The sequence below is a fragment of the Lissotriton helveticus genome, chromosome 2_1 (genome assembly GCF_964261635.1).
Source record: "Lissotriton helveticus chromosome 2_1, aLisHel1.1, whole genome shotgun sequence".
Taxonomy (NCBI): Eukaryota; Metazoa; Chordata; class Amphibia; order Caudata; family Salamandridae; genus Lissotriton; species Lissotriton helveticus.
This window is the reverse complement of record NC_136059.1, coordinates 518,505,572-518,529,461: the sequence shown is the minus strand read 5'-3', so window position 1 is coordinate 518,529,461 and position 23,890 is coordinate 518,505,572. Positions and strand designations below refer to the sequence as shown.

The 23,890-nt window shown below is 45.3% G+C and overlaps 1 protein-coding gene across 2 annotated transcripts in view; it reads right to left on the bottom strand.

Moving 5' to 3' along the window:
- NLN (neurolysin) overlaps positions 1–23,890 on the bottom strand; it is a 290,543-nt gene that overhangs the window by 52,151 nt on the left and 214,502 nt on the right. For both annotated transcript variants that reach the window (XM_078675166.1, XM_078675165.1), the window contains exons 9-11: positions 23,372–23,573; positions 20,580–20,766; positions 13,096–13,224 (exon numbers count right to left, since the gene is read on the bottom strand). In XM_078675166.1, the coding sequence (XP_078531292.1) occupies positions 13,096–13,224; positions 20,580–20,766; positions 23,372–23,573 (518 nt within the window). The remainder of the gene's footprint in view (positions 1–13,095; positions 13,225–20,579; positions 20,767–23,371; positions 23,574–23,890) is intronic.

The window sequence follows — 23,890 nt, the reverse complement described above, 5'->3', positions numbered from 1 at the left end:
AGAATACATTTATTGGCTGAAGGGAGAGGCAGATAGTTTAAAACACAACTCTACTTCAGTCCAATAAATCATGTGTATTACAGGTAAAAACTCAAGGAGCTTTCCCTGCAAGTTAAAAATTCAGGCTAACCACTGACTGTGTTTGAGTTATTTTTATTCACCTTATTTTATATTGATAGTTTACTAATTTGTCATAGATCCTACTGGACCTAAATTAGACTCCTCAGCTTTAGTGTCATTCATATCTTCATCCTACTTTTAAAGCGCACAGCCTGGCATCATGGTCCTGCCTTCCTATAGCTGCTGCCACACCCAGTCTCACAGCTCAACAAGCAATTGCAATGCAAAAGGTCTTAAGTTTGCAAACGTTTGGGCTATTGCCATTGTAAATGACAATGCCTTTTATTTATGTGTTTTGAAAACATGCAAGCAGTGCATAAACATGCACTTTGTACTTATAGTCCTTGCTTACGACTTGCAAAGCTGGCAGTAACTGTGCATCTTTTACTGCCAACCTTGCTATAAGGACTATAAGTACAAAGTGCGTGTTTACGCACCGCTTGCAAGTTTTCAAAACACATAAATAAAAACTGGTAGCCCAAGGAATCCCATCCCCTGGGGCTGGCCCTCTCCGTTTGGAACCGTGGGGGATCCCCAATCCCCCCACGGTCCCGCCGGCTCCCCGCGTCCTTCGGGAGCCAGCATTGCTTTTCCACATAGGGAGCTGCTAAGATGCAGCTCCCCGTGTGGAAAAGCAATTTGGTTTGAATTTTGAAAGAGAGCAGGTTTTCCTGCTCTCGCTTACAAAATTCAAACCAAGTTTGCTATGGCAGGGCGGGAGCCGCGAGGCTCCTGCCCTACCATAGCAAACTACAGTGTCCTGGGGGTGGGCACCCCAGGACACTGCGGGAGCCGGCCCTGGGGAGTGGCGGTCCCCAGGGCCATGACAAGGCTCCAGGAGGGGGTCGCGTGGCCCCCCTCCCACAACCTACAAAGCCCCGGGGGGTGGTGGTCCCCGGGGCATGTGGGGGGCTTGAGCTCCCCCAAAACAGGTTTATTTTTTTCAAAGCCCCGGGGGATGGCTGTTCCCAGGGCTGCTGGAGGGTAGTGAGGCCATCCCATTCTTTTCTTAAAGCCCCCAGGGTGGCGGTCCACGGGGCTGGGGGGGCCTGAGAGCCCCCTGCAACTAATTTAAAGAAGCCCCAGGGGGCGGCGGACCCCGGGGCTGGGGGACCTGAGAGCCCCCCGCACCTAATTTAAATAAGCCCCGGGGGTGGCGGTACCCAGGGCTGCGGGACCTGAGAGCCCCCCCGCACCCAATTTAAAGAAGCCCAAGGGGTGGCGGTCCCCAGGGCTGTGGCGCCTGAGAGCCCCCGCACATAATTTTAAAAAACCCCGGGAGGTGGGGTCCCCGGGACCTCCTCTGGGCCCCCCTTTACATAATCAGTATTGCCTCTGGATTTGGCCTCCTCGGGGGCTAATTACCATGGAAGCACGGGAGCTTATATTTTTGACCCTGGGGGCCCTTGTGGAACCCCCTAAGCAGGCCTAGGAGGTCAGGGTGTTCCTGCCCTGCTCCCTTTTTGCGTTTTGCGCGTTTTCTTCTCTGCTTTCTTGTGCCTCGGTTCTACCGAGGCACAAGATGGCAGCCAACACTTCCTGATTTGGAGTGTTGACAGCCAATTAGCATGAAGCTCGTGCTCGGAGGGTGCGCAGATCCTCCGCAGCCATAGATATATATATATATATATATATATGATTTTACTTTTGATTTTCTCAGGAACTACTGAACGGATTTACACCATTTAACAAAAAGGCACAACTCTGAACCAAGGGCCACCTTTTTGCAAAATTTGGTGTAATTCCGTTCAGCAGTTCGGACTGTAGCTGCGACTAAAGGTTCCTATGCAAAATTGCATTTGGAAAACATGTGTTGGGACCCCCTTTTTTCTCAGGCCTCTCTTGATGAATCACCCTGAGAATTTCGGGATAGGAGCGGACCGCGGCGCCCCACGCGTTACGAAAATTTCGTGAAGATTCGTCAACTGGCGCCAAAGTTATTGGGAATAGAATGTTGTGGATTTCCTATGGAAAAAAAGTCCTAACTATAACTATCTACTGGCGACCCCCAGTAGGTAATAATCTTTACCATATATGAACCTAGTGTGAATTGAGAATGTTAGTAAAACCACAGCTTTTTGTTTCAGGACCACAGGCAGAAAGGTCTTCTCATTCATTTTTCTTTTCCAGAGGATATATATATATATATATATATCTGTTGTCCGATAAGTTTCACCCTCCTCCACACCTCACATCTCGGCTGCCACTCCCGCAGTGGTGAACCGATAGAAGATGATTAACTCTGGCAACTACAGTCGCATTGCCAAAAAACAAGGGCACTCACGGGCAGTATTCCAACATAATGTTTCATTTGAAAGCCAAAAGCACTGACAGACGAGTTTCGGCACGACTCCTTTTTCAATGTCAGTGCATTCAAATTTCATCTCACAATGATTTACATAAAAACAAATTACGGCACATAGTCTTGTAAATTCAAAGCAAATTCTGCAGCCGTCTTGGAGCATTGTTTTCAATCCTCTATCGATCTATTGGGGTTTCACTTAATTTAATATATTTCATGTTGGTAACTAGCACAAGATGGTACAAGTGTGGCGGGTAGGGGTAAGGCAAGAGAGAGGGAATGCGAAATTAATGATAAAAAATTCATACAACAACCCATGGCACGAATATTTTCCAACTTAGAAATTGATACTTACATCTCCCCCACGTCAGAAGAAGATTATGTTTTTCTTGATATTTTCGAGTTTAACTTATTCACATGGATATATCTCTCACATTTATACGCCCTATCCTGTCCCTACACCTATGCCTTTTGGCAATTTTGCAATCATGTCCTGAATGGGCAATTATTCACATACCCCTATCCTGTCCCTCCACCAATGGATTGTGGCGTTTTTACAATCATGCCCTGAATGGGCAATTATTCACTTACTTCATATCCTCTATACCCAGTGCCACGTAAGTGTTTTGAAAGGAGAAAAATTAGCCTACAGAAAATTAAATATAAATCTATGTATATATACGTGTGTGTGTGCTAATACATTTGGTGGAGACCAAAAATACCTCAGACAGATTAAATGAAATTTGGAGATACATTCTCCAGCAAGGAGTAAATAATCTCTGTTAAGGGATATCGCTCAGTCATTAGCCTACATGTACCCACACTTCTTCATTATTTAACCCATATGGGCTTTAGTTTGTAACTCTATTTTGTATTTGGACTTACGAATACGCAGTTTTTTACACTGTCTCCTCTTCTTTCATCTTTCTGCACTTGATCAATGCAAAAGAACCTGAGCAGATCTTGATTACTCTTGTGTTCCGATTCAAAGTCACGGGCTTCAGGATAACTTTGGTACTTGTTAGCAATAGTTCGCATATGTTCATGTATGCTCTTTTTGCCTGGATGAATGGTGCTCCCTACATATTGTTTTGCACAAGGGCACTCTAGACAGTAAATTCTGAATTGCAATTTAGGAATTTCTTGATCTTCCTAGTTTTATTGGTCCTTCCACCCCGTAGTCAAGGACCCTGCTACTGTATTTGCAGGCTTTACATCTGAGGGAAGGGAAGAATTCCACAACTGGGTCTTTCTTGTCTGAAGTTATTCTATAATGACTGTACTAGATGATCCTTTATGGAGGGGCCCGTCTGTATGTAACCTGATGGCTAGATGTAATTGCCTCTCTGATCACATTATCAGTTCTTAAAATCTGCACAACTTTGTGTGAACTTACATTAAAGTCTGTAATCATTCTAGTAATCCCTTCCTGCACATTCTTTCTGGATTATGCTTCATCTTTGGTGGAAAGAAGTTGAGGTCCCCCCACCAGCGCAGTCTTTTTACCTGCCTCCTGCGAGATCCCTCTAGTATAGCCCTTCTTCACAAATCTAGCTAGGGCACTCTCTTTGGCATTGTTACACCCCATCCCTGCAGGGCGGCTTAAGAAAGGGCATGGAGCAGCGCGAAATTAATCACACAGAAAAGAAAGGATAACAAAGCCTCAACTCAATGACATGCTGATATTTAATTTCAAATGAAGCTGGCAGCACATTCTTGCCTGACGCTTTTCTGTCTAAGGAACAAGCCTTAATCACAGGTGGGCAAGTTTAAAGTACCAATGATTCCATCTTTACATAGCAGTAAGCACATGACCACAGGTCTACAGCTCAAGCACATGACCAGAGGTTGAAAATCTACTGCTCCCGCAATGTACCAACATAAGACTGTGTGGCTCAGACGCCATTAAGCATAAATACTTAAATCCAGGGTCTTCATGAACACTGTTGGTGCATTGTGGGAGAAGTAGGATTCAACCTCTGGTCACAATGCATACTGCTATTTGAAGATGGAATCATTTGCACTTTGAACTTGCTCACCAGTGATCAAGGCTAGTTCCTCAGCCGAAACGCGTCAGGAAAGAATGTGGTGCCAGCTTCATTTAAAATTAAATGGCAGCATGTCATTGAGTTGAGGCTTTGTTATGTTATCTTGTTTTCTTTTCTGTGTGATATATATATATATATATATACATACATACACACACACACACACACTCCACTGACAACTACTGGTGTATTTCCATGAAAATGTCTACAATGTTACTTGACTTGGATCACTCTGAGATAGGAAATCGCAAATTAGAAAATGCAAAACCGAGGGTGCTTATGAGCCTAAGGCCCCCGTCCCCTTGATGAACCCCAACAAAACATGGTGCCCATTTAAAGCGCACAAATGACCTAGGGGCATTTGCACACTACATGGCATTTAAAAATACATTTTGGGTGTGTTTGATAAATGGCATATGGTTACCATCAACCTGGAGTTGATGGTACTAGCATTTCCTAAAAGCCCATTTCACATTTATGAAATGCTTTGTACATGTGCCTAGGAAACCGCAAATAGGAAATCCCTATTTGCGATTTCCTATTTAGGGAATCTCAAAATGCGATTCCCTATCTACCTTCGTACATATACAAAGGCAATTTAGCATTCTTAATGGACCGAAATTGCAATTCGGTCCGTTAAATGCTAAATCCTTTCGTACACGTGGCCCTTAGTTCCATCACTATAAAGTCTGCAGCTCTGACCATGACTCCACATCCTCTTACTGTTATACAGGTTTGTCTCCAGAAGAAAATGAGGCTTCAGAAAAGGCACTTTGCCTCAGTGCAGTTTTTATATAGCGTGACTTGACTCAAAGGTACTTGCTTGCTTTAAAGGAGCACCAGTTACAACAGCTAAGGTCATGTTCATTGGTCTTTTTTTTTTTAGGTATGGGATGGTTACATCATAATGTTGAGTCAACGCCAGACTGGAACCTAGTCCCGACTCCGAAGTCAGTAGCTCTGACTATGGTGCCACATCCTCTTACAGTTGTGCAAATGTGTCTCCTGAAGACCATGAGGCTTCAGAAAAGGCACTTTCCCTCAGTGCAGTTTATATGTAGCGCGACTCGACCCAAAGGTACTTGAGCGCTTTAAATGAGCACCAATTATAACAGACAAGGTCACTCACATTCATTTGTTTCCTAAGGTACTGAGAGATTACATTATTTGAACAGAATCACAGACTGTTGAGCCGACGCCGGGACTCGAACCGAGTTCCCCCACTCTAAAGCTCTGAGCATGACATCACATCCTCTCATTGTACAGGTCTGTTGGACAGAAGAGCATGAGGCTTGATAAAAGGCATTTTACTTCATTATAATTTCCAACTGGACTTTGAGCGCGAGAGCCATTGTAAGTTGCCCGCACACTAGTCTCCTGTCCATATGTTCACAAACGCTACCAGGACGAAAGCCCGGGCAGAAGATAATCAACACAGCCAATCGTTGTGCACTTTCCAATAAAGTGGCATCATAATTGGCCATGTTTCGTGATCTGTCTGCCCCGCATTGTCTGGATCCCCTGTGTGAGAGCTTGGGGTTGCTTGGCAAGTCAGGAGCCATTCCCGACACAGCTCTCATGATGATGTGTTATATTGCTTAAGAGCTGTGCAAGCATTGGATAGGCAAGTCAGCACAGCGCCCCAGTGAAGACAAGCAGAAGTGCTTTTGCTGCCGGAGTTCCTGGCCTCACCACAGAGTGGATTTTAAGTGAGAAGCCTGAAGTATGCATGTCAGGCTGGCCAAGTCCAGAGCCCGGTCAGTCTGTCATGCACACTTCAACTACACAGTTCTGAAACTGTCCATGGTAACAGCCACACCCCCTCCCTCTGTGAGGCTATTTAAAAATACAATTGCAACCCAGTCCTGCTGCGGTATGAAAGCCAGCCAACCATTTCTTTTATATATGCCAGTTGGGTGGCAGATCAAAGCGAAGGGTCAACGCTCTTCTGCCGCAAATGCAGGAACCACCTCTGCTTACCATTGTTCTTACTCAACATTGAGCTTTATTCATCTGTCAGTCTTTGAATGTTTCTCCATAGAATTGTTTTCATCCTGGCCTGCATGTCAGCTCCAGTAAGGAGAATGCAGTCCCAACAGAGGCCAATTGCTCATTCTTCTCTCCTTCATGGACCGGCTAGGGCCAGCTAACCCCAACAGACCATGGCCAGAGTTGGGTAAGAGCATCAGTATTGTCTTGCATGGGTAGAGCTACTCCTGTTGGCCACTTGGTGCCATCCATACAGCCAATAAGGGTGAGGATGGCCTGATGCTTCCTTGTTTGTCGTGAAGTGACAACGTTTCCCTCTGATCAACCACAACCTAGCTGGATATAATTAAAAAACCTCTCATTGCACTTTCTTCCATGGAATATGTTCTTTAATGTATCAAAGCTGTGTCTTCACATTTGAATGCTACAGTAAAGTCTGAGAAAAGCAACAAAGGGCTATTTTTATAGAAGACATGTCTCAGCTGAGCTGTTAGCAGTAACCATAGAATTATGGCTCAGTAATTGAAAAAATGAGCTATGATAGCTCTGAGTGGTGCCTCTGGCTGCAAGGGCACTGGGGCCCTATGGGGTATCTCCACTTCTTTTTTATGTACTGTAATCACCCATTCTTCCACTAATAGCTCTGTACAAAGGTCTTCAGATCTTCCCAGTTCATCCACTGAGCAGACCTTGTTTGTCGGAGACCTACCTTCAGTTTCTTTCATTCTTACCTGCAGCGCATTCATTTCAATTCGAAATTTAGCTGCAGCAGTGTTAGAAGCTTGACATCTGCTAAGTTGTTGGTTAGCAGTTCCTCAACTGCACCCACATCCTTGATAATTGTCTGAAAGTCAGTTCTGAGATTTACTTCAATACTTAAGGCACCTGAGCTCAACCCCTAGTAGCTATGGCACAGAGCCAACAGGCTTAACTTAGAGGCAATATGTAATGTATTTATGCAGTACTAAAACAGTAATAAATTTGAAATGTCAAACAGTAAAAACCACAACATAGCTCCAAGAAAAACAAAGTGCCAATGATAGTCAATGGTTGTAGCAGAACAAGTCCGAGGTGCATTTTGACACGGACCGTGATGGAGCATATGCCAGATACACTAATGAGGTCAAAATTATTACTGTCTGAACTTTAGTCATGTATGTCCCAAATCATTACAGGAGTACCCTTCTAAAGCCCACAGGGCCTCAGGGGAAGCACTTGGAGACTGACTGGGTGGTAGGCAGAGGTCAACAGGAGAGTCTAGTATAGGTCCACTTGCACTGATCAGCTGGGCAGTTGCAGGAAAGGCCTCTTGAAGCTTATTGTAACCCTGTAGCTTGAATAGGTTGTCAGCCTTATGACCCTTAGAGTCCACTTATGACCTTTTACTCCACTTCTTTGTCCCGAGTACATGTGACGGAGCAGGTCCAGTGCTCCAGGGCTCTTCTCTGGTTGCAGACAGCAGAATATGTCCTGTTCTGATCTTCCACAGGTCCAGGACCATTCTGAAGAGAGTGTCTAAAGATGCTACATTAATGCCTAGCCCGAGCTTGTGGTTGGGAATGACCCTTGGGGACGCCCTAATCAATCAGTAAAGGTTTCTGCAGCTAACACAACCCACTTTGGGCATTTCGAAGATTGCTGAAGTCTTGGCCACACTAAACTTGGGTTTAGAGGGCAGGGGTGTCTGTGAGGAGTATACTATGGTAATCCTAGAGTCTTCTCACATCAAACACTAAAAATCAAGTTTTAGGCAGACCCTGTATCCTCAACAAACTCAGACGTCTGGTAGTACAAAGCTAATTTTTCAGCAACCAGTCAGTGGATACACACTGATTGTTTTTACATTCTGTTTCCCTCCTTTGAAGTGCACCCCATATGTCATATGAAAAAACCTGCAGATCTGTCAAGCAGGTCTTGATACTCCAGCAGATTTGAACGGTGTGATGTCAACAAGAGGCCCACTGAGATGGAGGCCAGTCTGGTGGGGGGGGGGGTGTCAAAAGAAGAGTGCATACGTGGGTGTTAGCTACATCAGCTTGTGACAGGGTAGGCTTCTGAAGTTATTCAAGTCCCTGGGCCCCACCCACAAGGTGACCGTCCTGACGCTGGCAGTGCCGGTCGCTCCCCAGACTCCCTTGACCATCCGGTATCGTAGCGCTTTGCTGCATTGCTTCTGACTGCCACTTCATTCTTTCAGCGCTCTGTGCCTGATTATAAACGCAGCGCCTGTAGCATATTTTAGCGCATTTCTCATCTATCAGCGCTCTGTGCCTCTTTTAAACAGCCTGCTGCATATTTAGCGCACTTTGAAATTCGTGTCTGTATATTTGTTGTTGCTCATGCTGACATATTACCTAGCGCTTGATAGTACGCTTTGACTGCTGTGAATACTCGTGCCTGCTTGCACGGACAGACTCGCCCCGCTTCCACGTTTGTTTTGGCTGACATTTTGTGAGTGTGCCTCCAGGCCCGCAGCTCCGCCCCGCTCCCGCCTCCCAGCTGACCCTCCCTCACCCCTCCCCTTCCACTATCCACATATGACCGATGACCATACGCGCGGCGGTCGCGCCGAAGGTGCGCCAAAGGTAAGCCCGTCTACGCCCGTCTGCGCCTGGACCGCGCCCAGCGCCCGTCCCCCTGCTCTATGCCGCTCCCAACCCCCCAGAGTAACTTATGATGCCGCTACTCTCCTCGCCCTCAACGCCGGACGCACCCCACTTTGCTGTGAGGCTACCCCAGGACGTACCCACGGCCCATTCTCCTGCCTCTCCTGTAAGTTCAACTGCATCAGGACCCTCACCAAACACACTTCCGCCACACACAGCTCCGAACCCAACAACTTGAAATGCATCCTACTGAACACCCGCTCGGTCCACAGACATGCAACCGAACTCTGGGACCTAATCGACACTGCGTCACCTGACATCGCCTTCCTTACTGAAACATGGATGAATACATCTTCTGCCCCCGACATCGCCATAGCCATACCGGACACTTACAAGATCATTCGAAAAGACCGCACCGATCAAACTGGAGGAGGCATCGCCATCGTCCATAGAAACACCATCAAAATTACAACCAGCTCGGACGTCAATCTTGCAACCGCCGAACACCTCCACTTTCAGATCCACACCGACCCCAGGACCACACTTAGAGGAACCCTCATCTACAGACCCCCAGGCACCCGATCCCAATTCAGCGACGACATCACTGACTTCGTCAGCCCGCACGCCCTCGCCTCCGAGAACTACATTCTTCTAGGAGACCTCAACTACCACCTTGACAACATTCTCGACAACACCACCACCACCCTTCTGGACAACCTGTCCAATCTCGGACTCAAACAACTTGTTGACACCCCCACTCACATAGCCGGACACACGCTCGACCCTATCTTCACCTCCAGCAAGCACATCTCCTTCGTCCACACTACAGCTCTCCACTGGACGGATCACAGCTGTGTTCACTTCAGCTACAAAACAACCCTGACCCACAACCGTCCACAACCCATTCCCCGAAGAAAATGGAACAAAATCACCACCGACCAACTCCTCACATCGCTCAGCCAAAACACTCCCACCCTAGCAACGGACCCAGACCTAGCGGCCACCAACCTCAGGCAATGGATTACCCACAGTGCGGACGAACTAGCACCCCTGAAAAAACACCAGTCGAAATCATCCAGCAAAAAAGCTCCCTGGTTCAATGATAACCTTAAAAAATCCAAGAAGACATGCCGCGCCCTGGAGAAGAATTGGAGAAAAGAACCTACCTCAGACAACATGGCCTCCCTCAAGACAGCCACCCGCAAACACCACCAACTGATTCGATCCGCCAAGAAATCAGCATTTAAGGACCGTCTCGACAACAATTCTCATAACAGCAAGGAACTCTTCAATATCGTCAAAGAATTCACCAACCCTCCCGCAGCATCCAACGACATCACTAACTCCCAAGACCTCTGCAATGCGCTATCCTCCTTCTTCTACAACAAAATTGCCGACATCCACAACAGCTTCAAGAATACTCCCAATGACCAACTCACCCCACCCCCTTCTGATCCCACCCCTCCAACTAATTACCTCAACTCCTGGAACCCAATCACCATTGAAGACACCATTCGCCTCATGAACTCAATCCACTCTGGCTCACCTTCTGACCCCTGTCCCCACTACATCTTCAACAAAGCTGACTCCATCATCGCTCCCCAACTCCGCGATGTCATCAACTGCTCCTTCAACTCCGCCACCTACCCAGAAATATGGAAACACGCCGAACTCAGCGCCCTTCTGAAAAAACCAACAGCAGACCCCTCAGATCTGAAAAACTACCAACCCATTTCCCTCCTCCCTTTCCCGGCCAAAGTCATCGAGAAAGCCGTCAATAGCCAACTCGCAGCCTTCCTTGAATCCAACAACTCCCTGGATCCCTCACAGAACGGCTTTCGAGCCAAACACAGCACCGAAACCGCCCTCATTGCGGCGACCGACGACATCCGAGCACTCCTGGACAACGGTGAAACAGTGGCCCTCATTCTACTCGACCTCTCCGCCGCCTTCGACACTGTCTGTCACAACACCCTCATACAACGCCTCAACAACATCGGCATACAAGGAAAAGCCTTGGACTGGATCATCTCGTTCCTAGCCGGGAGAACCCAGAGAGTCCGACTCCCCCCTTTCTACTCAGAGCCCACCGAAGTCATCTGCGGCGTACCTCAAGGCTCCTCACTCAGTCCCACCCTCTTCAACGTCTACATGAGTCCCCTCGCCTCCATCGCACGTCAACACAACCTCAACATCATCTCCTACGCCGACGACACCCAGCTAATCCTTTCCCTCACCAAAGACCCCAACACCGCCAAAAACAACCTTCACGAAGGTATGAAAGAAGTAGCCGAATGGATGAAACAGAGCCGCTTAAAACTCAACTCAGACAAAACGGAGGTGCTCATCCTAGGATCCTCCCCCTCAGCTTGGGACGACTCCTGGTGGCCTTCCGCTTTGGGATCTGCGCCCACACCCACAGACCATGCACGTAACCTTGGCTTCATTCTAGACTCCTCCCTCTCAATGTCCAGACAAGTCAACGCCGTATCGTCCTCCTGCTTCAACGTCCTTCGCATTCTCAAAAAGATCTTCCGCTGGATCCCCCTCGAAACAAGAAAGACTGTCACCCATGCACTGGTCACGAGTCGACTGGACTATGGCAACACACTCTATGCCGGAATTACAACAAAATTGCAGAAAAAGCTCCAGCGCATCCAAAACGCATCAGCGAGACTCATATTAGACATCCCGCGCCAAGAGCACATCACCGGTCACCTAAAAAACCTCCACTGGCTTCCCGTCAACAAAAGAATTACTTTCCGCCTTCTTACCCACGCACACAAGGCCCTTTATAATCTAGGACCCGAATGCCTCAACACCCGACTGTCCTTCTACTATCCCACCCGCCAACTAAGATCATCCAATCAAGCCCTCGCCGCAGTCCCGCGCATCCGAAAAACCACAATGGGTGGCAGATCCTTCTCCTTCCTGGCTGCCAAAAGCTGGAACTCACTCCCCACCCACCTCCGCCGTACTCAGAATCACATCTCCTTCAGAAAAGAACTGAAAACATGGCTATTCGATAAACAGTAAACCCCTCCCTCCAGCGCCTTGAGACCCTCTGGGTGAGTAGTGCGCTTTATAAATGCATGAACTTGAACTTGAAGCCATCCTGTCGAGGGCACAACACCTTCCCACACCCAAGGCGTTTTATCCATGTCCTGAGAGCATGTTCACACCTCATTCATGCCTACTAAAATGGTAATTGTTGGCTGACAGGAGTGAGAAAGCAAAATGCAGTTTTAGTCTCCAGGAACTTTCCAGAGGGCAATGATGACTTTCTAAAAGTCACCCTTCCAAAATAATTGGTCTTCCAATAAATGTATTAAAACGCCTAAAATGTAAATTTGTAGATGTTTTTTAGACAGAGATACAATTTAATAAACTTAGTATACTATCCCAATGCTTTCCTATAAAAGTTAACCCTGCTACAGTAAAAATAGCTTTGAGGTGCTAGTTACTGTCTGGATATGTTTAACATTTACATTTTACATGTCTTACGTTTATAAACCATGTACCCTGCTTTAAGAACAATAAGGCATACTTAGGAGAGACTTACCAATATTTAAAAGGAAGGTTAGGCCTGTCAAAAAAAAGTTATTTTGGCAGGTCAAATTTGCAGTTTAGAATAGCACAGACTGGATACAATGGTAGGCCTGGAAATATGCTTTACATTGCACTGCAGTGAGTTCTGCAGTCCACTGATACATTTTAATGTATAGGCCCTGGGGACAGCTGGTACTATATACTGGGAACTAACAGGAAATTAAATAAACCAATCAAGTATATACCAACTTTACCGTGTTTAAACCGGGCGCACAGGCACTCTACCTATGGTTAGCAGGGTTAAAGTGCACATAGCTCTAAGGCCAACAAAAACTGTCAAGGAAAAAAACTGGGGGAATACCACGCAGAAAATGGTAATTTCCAATAAACTATAATTAGTCATGGTATGTGTGGGACTCCTTCTGTCAAGATTGTATTACAGTACTCATCATGTGCATAGCTAATAATTTCAACTACATACCTGGAGTGGCAGAGATCCCCAGAATCTCCTCACAGTGCTTGGCATACACATTTTCAGTGTTCACCGATGAAGCTGTATGAACGAACTGGTCCACCTTACTCAAAACAATCTGTCTGAGGGTCAGAATACCTGTTGGGTTAAAACAAATGCAATTTACTTTCCCAACAAAAAGGTTTACATGAATACAATCATATTGGTAAATATGACCATTTCTAGGAACCCTAAACACTTCTACTCTGAGATCACCTCCTCATGCAAAGCATGTGCCTGTCTTATGTTATGATGCTTATTAGAATGTATCCCTAGGGCCCTAAATTGGGGACAGTGGAGAATGGCAAGTGTCTGGGTGTCTTATTTGAGATCACTGGTAGATCAATGCAACTCCGCAGCCTGAGTTGTCTGTGAAATCAATTCTTTGTACAACTTTTTTCTTAGTGATATATTTATCTTTTTTTGCGGTTCCCTAGGAGTTCAATTCAACTATTTTTACAAATTACTTGTTTTTTATATAAGCGCTTCATGCCACAATTGCCTTTTCTAGGCACTGCAACTAACAGGTATTACTATTATCCAATGTAATGCTTTGACGGCAATCCAACAGCTCACACAAGTGTTCAACTCACTCTGCCATCTTGACAGCCTTGCTAGTAGAACCAAGTAAAGACTACTGGATGTCAATAACAAAGCACTGTGATTCACAAGGAAAGAAATATAACAATACGTCTTGATAACAACCTACTGCGAAAGTCCTAGATGACTGGTGTTATGTCAAAATCAACCTCCAGTACTAATATTTAAATAAACCAGTGCCAAGCAACTCGTAAGGGATGCAACATCCTTTGGAAAGCCCCTATATTGGTATTTTCCAGCTAATATAGTTTCATACCTTCACCATAGATTTGCTTTTTCTCTCTGTAAGTAGTTACCTATTATATCACTTTAGCACATTTTCATGCTCACTATATATAATAAAAAAATAAAAGTGCCAGAAAATACTTTTAGAAGAAATACATTGTGTCTTCCACCCTTAACTTAACGTTTGGCAGAAGTCAAATAACCTGCGTACTGGCTCATTGCTGGAATAAGCTGACGAAGCTAGAAACCATTTAAAAACTTTCTACGCTGTGTGTTATCAACATAAATTGCCCTACATCAGCTCTTATGGCGGACAATAATTTTTATCGTAACATGCACGCTTCTTTCTGGAAATGACATTATTTCCACCCAATGAAGTTTCCACCGACAGAAACAAGGTATGTCTAACAGTAGTGCTGTACGAAGCAGGGAATCATAAATTGGAGTGCAAATTAGGTTCCAGAGTAGGCCACAAATCATCCAATTTAAAGCACCAAAGAGCTTAGGTTTGCCACAGTTACCATCTGGTGCTGCTCAGCTGTAGACAGTTAGGCATGAGCCATGTTGAGACATGAGAGCAGACGGCCTCGAGCGAGTGATAAAAATGATGGTGGGTGCCAAGTAGGTGCGAACGCATGAGCAAGGTAGTGGTTTTGGAAGGATAATTTTTCCATGAAAGAGCTCAATGTACTCTCTATCGCAGGTGGTCTCCGCAAAGTTGCACAGAACTAACTCCCATAAAACACCTCGCTCTCATCAGCAAAAACTATCAGAGGTTATTGGATAGCAGATAAATGCTGTAGTGGCCACATCACATCCAAAGTTAACAATGCAAGGAAGAACAGGAAAAATCTTCAGAAGGAGGTAAAGAGGTGTTAACACAAAAGCATTGTGCCTATTGGAAGGCCTGGCAAAGGCTTAGGAGTCGCTGCAGACGCATTTGCGGCATAAATGCACAAACAAAAGAACTCAGCGGCTCAAGAGAGCATGATGGTCCAGGATGAAACATTGTCCAGATGGAAGGAAAAAAGGTTTCAAAGGAGAAGCCAAGGAAATAATATTTTACAACAAAGTTGAGAGAGAGTATTCCAATCTCAGGTGAAGATGGAGATAGTTTCAATAGTTGAAGGCTGAGAGGAGAAAGTCCCTCATTCATTATGTGCTGTGGCAAGAATGAGCCACCCGTTCATCATATCACAGGGTTTGCTTGTGTTTCTCTTACTGCAGTATGCATAGTGAATAGTGCTTGAGCAAGCAGCAATGAGAAGCAATGTGAACATTCAAAGCACTTGGGTGGCTATTGCCAATGTGCCTTAGAACCGAGATGGCTGTAGGCCAGGTCAACTATCTCCTGAGTCACTTCATGAACAAAATGTAGAACTATAGTGACCACTGCAAGCAGCTACTTGCAGGGTTTGTGTACAGAAAGATGTGTTTGGTCAAGATTAAAACAATCCCTTTCCACTGATTTTCTGTTGTAGTCAAAACTTTTGAAAATGCACGTGTTCATCACTAGGTCCTAAAATCAGTAAAAGCACGCCATCACCAAACTAAGGGGCTGATTACGATGGCGGAGGGATCGCCACCGATAGCCGTGTGGTGGCGGACCCTCCGCCATCTGAATGCCCATTTCTCCCACCACATCTGGATGGTGTGGGGAATTGTCCCGCAAGCGTGGCGGGCGCAAAGAGCACCCATGACAGGCAATCGTTGCGATTGCCTGGCAATTCAGTTCAGCATGTGGATATGGTGGCGGTGCCAAGCAGGCACCGCACGCCTGATCACAATGCTGGCGTCAGCCAGCCTTTCCATGGCAGTGGAACCGCCATGGAAAGGCTGGCGGAGGTTGGCTTCGAGGGGGCCCATTACGGGCCCCCTCTGTGGTGGGGGGCCAGTTGTGCACTGGGGTGTACCCATGGTACCCCCCTACATTTACATAAACAAGGTGGCAGACACCACGCGGTGCCTGCCACGTTGTGCAGGGAAATGCACACCATGGCCATTTAACATTGCGGCGGGGGCTGCAGCCAGCAGCACCCGCCGCAATGTTAAATTGCCAGATGCGACTGCCGTAGTAGCGGTAGCATCGTAATTAGGGGTGCGGGACCGCCTCATTACAGGCAGGCGGTCCCGATCCCGCTACGATGGCGGGCGGACTCAAGTCCACCGCCATCGTAATCGGGCCCTAGGGGCCAGATGTACTAACATTAGTAATATGGGGTTACCAAATACCGATTTTTAGCAAACCGCTATTTAGTAATCGCTATTAATAAGCTGCTAAAGTTATATCTGGCCCTTATTTCCTAATTAGCAATTCATAGTGGGTCGCAAATAGACCCATCTCATGAATACTAATGAGATAGGTCGCAATTTGTCACCCGCTGGGATCTGCAGACCACCATGTCTGTAATTGCTTTTAAATAAAGCAATCCATAAAAAAAATGCTGTCCGTTTTCCTTTAAAAAGAAAGGAAAAAAATGGGACCACTGCCTGCTCTTAAAACATATATTTTTAAAACATTCTCAAGGGGAGGCCATCCCAAGGGGACCTTTTCCTATTTACAAATAGGTTACCACCAACTTTGAGTTGGTGATATAGTAGGAGTGTGTTTAGTGACAGCCTTCCGGTCAAAAAACATTAGCACATACCATTTAGATTCCCTATTTGGAAGGGGCACGCCTCTTCCAAAAAGCCCTTCTGTTTTTAGGTTTTGTCCTGGCGTTGCAACTGCGTAGCAGTTGCTCCGCCCAGGCGAAATCTAATGTTCACTCTATAACGGGGACTTGAAACCGCCCCTTCTTCCATTGGCTAGCTCCATAAATGGAGGCTAGCCATTGGAAGAGATTGCCTGTCAATCACGTTTTCCAGTGAAAACGCGATTCGGGGGCGTTTCTGGGTCTTTTTTAAGCCCCGCCCCTTTTGCCGTGTGTCCCGGGCCGCGCTGTGATTGGCTGCAGGCCCGGGACTCCCCCATGACGTCATTTCCCGGGCCGCGCTGTGATTGGCTGCCGGCCCGGGACACCCCCGTGACGTCAGCCAATCACAGCACGGCCCGGGACCTGACTTGTTACTGCTATGACCACACACAGAGGAATAGATCTTACACGTGTAACACATTTGTATGCCACAAGTCTCTATTTGCAAGGGTACTGATTTTGAACTACCTTTGTATTTGCCTTTGTATTGTTGATAGGAATAAATTCTGGAGAAAAAAAAGATCAGCATCCGTGTTTGCTTCCGGAAGTTTTCACGTTCGTTATGACAATTTCCAGCACGAGACACGCAGCCCCCTAAAATTAGTCATGAATATTTGAGAGCCACTGCAACACTAGGAATTGTCAAATTTCCATGTATAATCCATCAACCAGTAATACTGCTTCGTAAATCTCAGAAACAACGTGCGCCTCAGCCGCATCGAACACTCGAAACCCATTGTCAATGGCAAGAAAAAGAAGACGCGCAACAAGTCGTGCCCTATTCCAGCCCATCACACCGTTAGTGACGAGATCGAATTTCCAATTCCCCAGTTCTAGAACGCCGCAGCAGAAGTGACATCACATTGGACGGTAAACGTCATTGGAGGGCGGGGGATCTAGGGAGTTCAACCAATCTAAACGCAGCTATGGTGACAGCTACAAATAAACGACCAATAGCCGAGGGATATGGGCGGGCTCGGTATTGCTTATACATGGATCGTAATACAAGTCTGCATGTCAACCTTGTAGAGAGCTTGCTTAGAGGTGCTTTTTAGCTGCTACTGCTTGGTCTAATTACAGACGCGTTTATTGCGCGTTACAGCAAGGACGGTATGCTGCGTCTGGGCAGTTCGGTGGTGCTCCTTCGGGGGTTGCTACAGCCCACTCTGAGAACTAGCGCTGTTGCACAGTGGCTGGTGAGAGAGAATGCCGGGTCTCCACCCGCCCTCGCTCCGTTCTGTCCCGGGGAGTCCTGGGGACAGCGGGCGCCGCTGCTTTGTTCCGTCCGCAGGCTCTGCACCAAGACCGAAGGGGGCTCAGAGGACTCGACTGACAACACTAAGCACAAGGATGTGGCTGACGAGAAGTGAGTACATGGGAGGTACCATTTGTACAGGGTGGTTGTGGGCGCGTCCACTGTCAAGGAAAAACAACGTGCTATTCCAAAAGATATATAAAAAGCTTGCGCTGCCTGACCTAAGCGCGAGACGCCTAACTTGATTGAACCGCCGCGCGCGAGGATAGACGGTTGAATGTAAAGAGACGTTTAGTGTGCGTCTGTTTCCCCATGTGACGTGTGGGTGTCTCTTGCTCTTCAGCAGGGGGCGAGGCCCGAGGCCTAAGGGATTGGCACCCAGGGCGTGGAGAGCCCATGCATGTCTCGAGGCTCAGTCTTTATTAGTAGGAAGGCTTAAGGGAAAGCGTGGCAGCCGCGCGCCGTGATCCTGTTATTCCGCTGCTCGGCGTGTATCCGGCAAGGTCACCGCCGTTGATGATGAGTCACCGTGCTCTGGTTTCAGATGGTGCACGTGTTAGAGAGTAGTTCCCTGGCGGTCCACTGACATCTGAACATGGCACCACCACCGCGGACGAGCGGACAGCCAACCACCATGAGAGGGCTGCGGGTATGTATGAATTAAGAAACCCCGGGATTCCCTTCAGCAGGTTGTTTGTATGAAGCTATACATGTGGTTTTATATTTCTTCGAGGCACTGTGGTAACATCTACTGTTTGCCAGCTTCATGTCCCTGAACCTGCTGGCTCGTGAATGAGGGTAACGTTTTTAATTAACAGGGTGGCACTAATAGATTGAATGAAGCATAAGCCGTTTTTTACGTTTTACAGATTTTGCAAAAATCTTTTTCCTTATTGGAGTTCACGAGAAAAAGTTTACTTTTAGGACGGTGAATATAATTGAAAAGTAGATGATACCACCCAAAAGGGGACGAATTTACGGTTATGCAACGTAATGGTCCTCAGCTCATTATACCAGTGTTCGGTTTTATACAGTATAGTAACCAAACCTCATGGCCTCCTGGGTAACATTCTCTTCAGACTATTAAAGGTACAAAATGAGGCGTCTTATTGTGTCGTGAGCCACTTGGGTAGACCCTTGGAACGTGTCTGTGAAGGCAACAGATTAACAATATTTACATTCCTTTGAAAATGCATATCTTGATTTCCCTAGAATGGCTTCTTCTGCGAGAGATTAAGCTATTGACATTGTAAATGACAATGCCATTTATTTATCTGTTTTCAAAACCAACACATAAATAAATATTTTGTCATTTACAATGCCAATAGCTCTAACTTTTTGCAAAGGCGAAACCGTTGCATTGTAAATGCTTGTTGGTCATTGTGACAAGGGGGGTCGGGAAGGGACAGAGAGGGGGCTATGGAAGACTGCGACACTCCTATCTCCCCCTCTTGTTTCCCTATAGCCGGAGGATGGGGCTTCATCGTCCCGTACATCAAAGGGACACCTAACAGGAGGATGCAGCGGCCCCCTTAACTGGGAATGCCCTGAATAGGATGTCCATCCCCCTCCCGATGACGTTGTCCCGCCTAGAACAAAAAGAAACTGGAGTTCCCCACTGGTATTGCGTGGCTACACCGGAGAGGAAAAAGCGGAGTTTAGTGAAGGCGCCAGGAACGAGAGAGAGAATGTACGTGGTTAGAGGATTGGAGTTGTGCTGTCAAAATATCGGACGCCCCGGGAGAGCCAGGAGGCCAACAGCACTGCGCTTCGCCCAACCACGCGAAGTAGCACAGGACCCCTTCTATACCTAACTAGTGTGTACCCTGCCCTTGCACTATCACCCACTCCTCATAGACGTGTGCACCCTCACTGATTTAGTAGAAGTGTATCACGCGTGCATAAGGCAGGCAAACTAGAGCCAAATTTCGGGGGGGGGGGGGTGAAAAATATTTCGGGGGGGGGGGGGCTAATTCTTCCAACCACAGACGGAGTGACTGTAAGAATGGGCGAACACACAACAAAAGCCTCATTTACAATTAATGGTCTTTTAAAGACCTGTTAAGTACTCGATGCGGCTGCAATTAGATATTCGCCAGCCCGCGAAGACGTGTCAGCCCGGGCTGACACACAGGGGAGGGGGGGGGGGCGAAGCCCCGTGAGCCCAATGGGTGTTGCGCGCCTGGCCTGCATCCCTCACTCCTTTACCCAAAGACACAGGCTGTTACACAACACTTACATCACCTCTTTCTTTCTTTTTCCTGATACGTCTATGGATCCATACCCCAACAGGCGTCTTCGGGAAGAGAGGAAGACTCAGGAGCAGACTAATATGCCCCCCTCTCCCCCCCTCCAAAGGAAGGGAAGACGAACATTGAGCAGACTGCTTATCTGTAACCCTGGCTTCACATAGAAGACGTGTGTTAGGAAAAATAAAACCCTGTCTACCACGAGTCGGGCTACGCGTCCCTTATTCCCTCCCGCAACAGTCATAAACCCAAATTATGGATCGATTGAATCTCAGTTTGGTGTTTGTACATTTGGAAAAAAAAATTTGGTTGCATATGAGCTCATATACACCAAACACATGCTTTTGTATTCTGGCCCTCAGCCCCTACTGACAACAATATACATGTTATAACTACTATATAAAGAGATCCAAATATGGCAGAAAGTACCTGTGTTTGCCAATCTCGAGGAAATTAGTTTTTCAAGCAAATCTTCTGGAATTGCGCTCCCATCTTTATAATGTTTTGACATTTGTTTGAGAGTCTCTTTTTCCCAGACCCAGTTTTCAAACATCTGTGAGGGCACCTCCACAAAGTCTGTTTCCACATTGGTTCCACTGAATCTTGCGAAATGAGTCTGAACAGTGGGAATGGAAAGAAAAAACGGTTTGAAGCAGCAAATATACTTTTTTTTTAAAACATACTTTATTGGTTTTATTGATGCATATTACTTCATATATCCACTATTGCTTGATGCATACATTTAACCCTAAAGGGGAAGTGGACCATTGTTCTTCATCGCAAGTGTATTTACACAGGGAATAAAGTCCATGAGTGGATGTGAGATTACACATACTAGTACACACTGAATGCTTTATTAAAGCTGCATATATACATAAAAGAAAAAACTTTTTTTGAATAACTGCCTTTTTACTTATCTTTTTGCTACTCTTCTTGATTGTATCTTTGCAGCAATCTGTTCTTTCTATGAAAGGTTCCATAAGTAACTTTAAAACACTATCCTTGACTGTATTTGCTATTAATTTTCCCATGACATAATAAACCATCACCATGATCTTGTATCAGACAGCTGACTGTAGTTACATTAAGTGACACTACATAAAAGGATTCTAGTGGCTTGCAGATATTTTTATTAAATTGTCCATCCTTTACAATTCTGCCTTTGCAATTCTGTGCATTTATGGGGAAACAAAACTCAAATTAATAAAATGGAAAACATGAAATCATCAGAACTGTTTTTAGTAAGATGTCGGACTAAAACAGCAATTTTTACACAAACCACCTAAGATAAAAAGAATACACAAGGTGGATGACAAAGTAGACGAGTAAAAACATATGTAATGGAATGCTAACAAGAGCAATTATAAGTGATGAAAATTAATCCAGTATATCAATAATTTTCTATTTCTACATTTTGTTCTGATTTTGGTCTCAAAAGAAGCAATCAAACAATTCTTACAACAATTAAAAATTGAATTTCGAGTTAATTAAAAATATTCTTAAATAATGGATTATTTAGCAATCAGAAGGAGAAAGAGGTGCTAAGACAAGATTTTTTGCCTCACCCGAGCTTATCACTTTAGGAACATTGGTCTTATGTTTAATGATGCAACACCAATAAATCTGAATAGAGAAATAGACACACCCGAAATCTTGAATTCTGTTATTGCAAAAATTACAATGTTGTTGTTCAGTAGACTTAATATTCCATTTTCCTCTACTGCACCTTAAATAAAGTGCTTCCACTTCTCTTAGAAATTTGTAGATCCAACAGTTAAAAGACAGGAGCCAAGTATTTTTCTCATTGAAGCTTGTATTTTCAGTCAGGAAAAACAGCTGACACGTGTTTTGTCACACAAGTGACTTTTTCAAGGCTAGAATTCAGCTCTCCTCCATGCTTTATGATGTTCATATACATTTATGTTATCAACTATATTTATTATTGTAGTCTATATTAATGCATAGAGTGTGTTCTCTTTGCCTAAGTGTGTATTAGGCCTAAAAAGAAATGAGTTCTTGGTTTATTCATACAAAGCTTATAGAATTTGTGTACGCAATATTGCCAAGTCTTCTGTTGTTCACTGCTTAACCTGCAGAGGAATGTTCTGATGGCTGTTAATAATGTAGATAATACAATGTCCCAAGGCAAGTAGGATGGTCTAGACCAGTGGTTCTTAACCTGCTGTCCAGGGCCCCATGGAGGTCCACAAACCTTATTCTGGGGGTCCGCGACTGCTTAGGAAATTAAATATTATGAACAGATTGATATAGTGAAATAAAAAGAGAAACAAAATGTAAAATTGAACATTTTTAAATCTTCTGTGAATGTGAAGGAACTTGAAAATGGAGGCTAAAAGTTAAGTTAGTATTCTCAGATTGAATCGAGGGAGAAGTGCAAGTGTATGAAACAGAATATAGAATGGATAATGAGCGGTCTCAATCGAATTTAGAAAATGTACATCCTTCCCATTAAAATAAAAAATGTGATATTTGTTTAAATAAATTGTGAATGAAATAAATATTTAATCACGTGTGTATTTTGCTGAGAAATGCATGTTTCTGTATTTTTTGCTCATTGTTTTTCTGCCCAAATCATAGCCAATTCATGGGATGTGGTCTCTAGCTTCCAGTAGCGAGTCAGTGGGGAGGGAGGGAGGGAATGAGGGGGGGCTGGTCCCCGGATTCCAATAATGATTCAGTGGTTGTCCCCGGGTTCCAGTAATGATTAAGTAGGGTCCACAGAAGTCAAAAGGTTAAGAACCCCACTTCTAGACTGTTTCAGGTATGGGCTCCTTATTTTTACCCTCCAAGAGAAAGTGCTTTCTTGCAGGGCTGTTGGATTGTAATCACTGCAATTCTAAATTAAGTACAATTGATCCATGTAGACAGAAGCTCATTTTGGGGTTAAGGAAATCTAGTGGGTTAGATCGCTGCCACCACCCCGACCAAAAAAACTAAGGGGGTGACAACAGTGGTTGAAACTATAAGGAGAGGCATTAGGCTGTATTTTCAATCAAGAAATTAAATGGATTTTTAAGAAGTGCAAGCTAAAGGTCTATAGGACAGAGAAATATATATGTATCTGTTAATCTTTAACTTCAAACAAACGGTTCTTAACAAGTGAACTATATATACATCTTGAACTTTCTCCACCCGAATATGAATTACACCTGCATCCACAATAAAATTACACAAAAAGAGAAAAATATAAATTTACTGACTTGTGCACAGATCTGGTGCATAACATGACCAAACTCATGGAAGAAGGTCTTAACCTCGTCATGCCTCAATAAGGAAGGGCGATCTGCTGCCGGCTGAGTAAAGTTGGTCACCAATGCAGCTATGGACATCATTCTTTCCCCACTAGGAAGAAGACAGCCTGGTTGCAGTCCAAAGCACGCAGCATGACCGTACTTTCCTTCCCTACAGCAAAATAAAAAATATTAGTGCCTTGCTCATAAATGTGATGCAGGTAGAACAATGAGCTCAAAGTTTCCTAAAAGGAGAATAATTTTTTTAAAAACAGTTGGTTTCAATTTTGCGATGCAGTCAAAACACATGTTTGCATTTCTAATTATAATAAAACTTCAATGGACACACTGCCATTTCTTCTTTATAAGCTAAAAATATGCAACAGACAAGAAGCCGCCTTTCATCTACTTAACACCTTCTCTTCCGGTGAGGCACTGGCTAGAAAGCTGGCTGTCAGCCGCTAGCCCTGCTGACTCTGTAGTCCCATT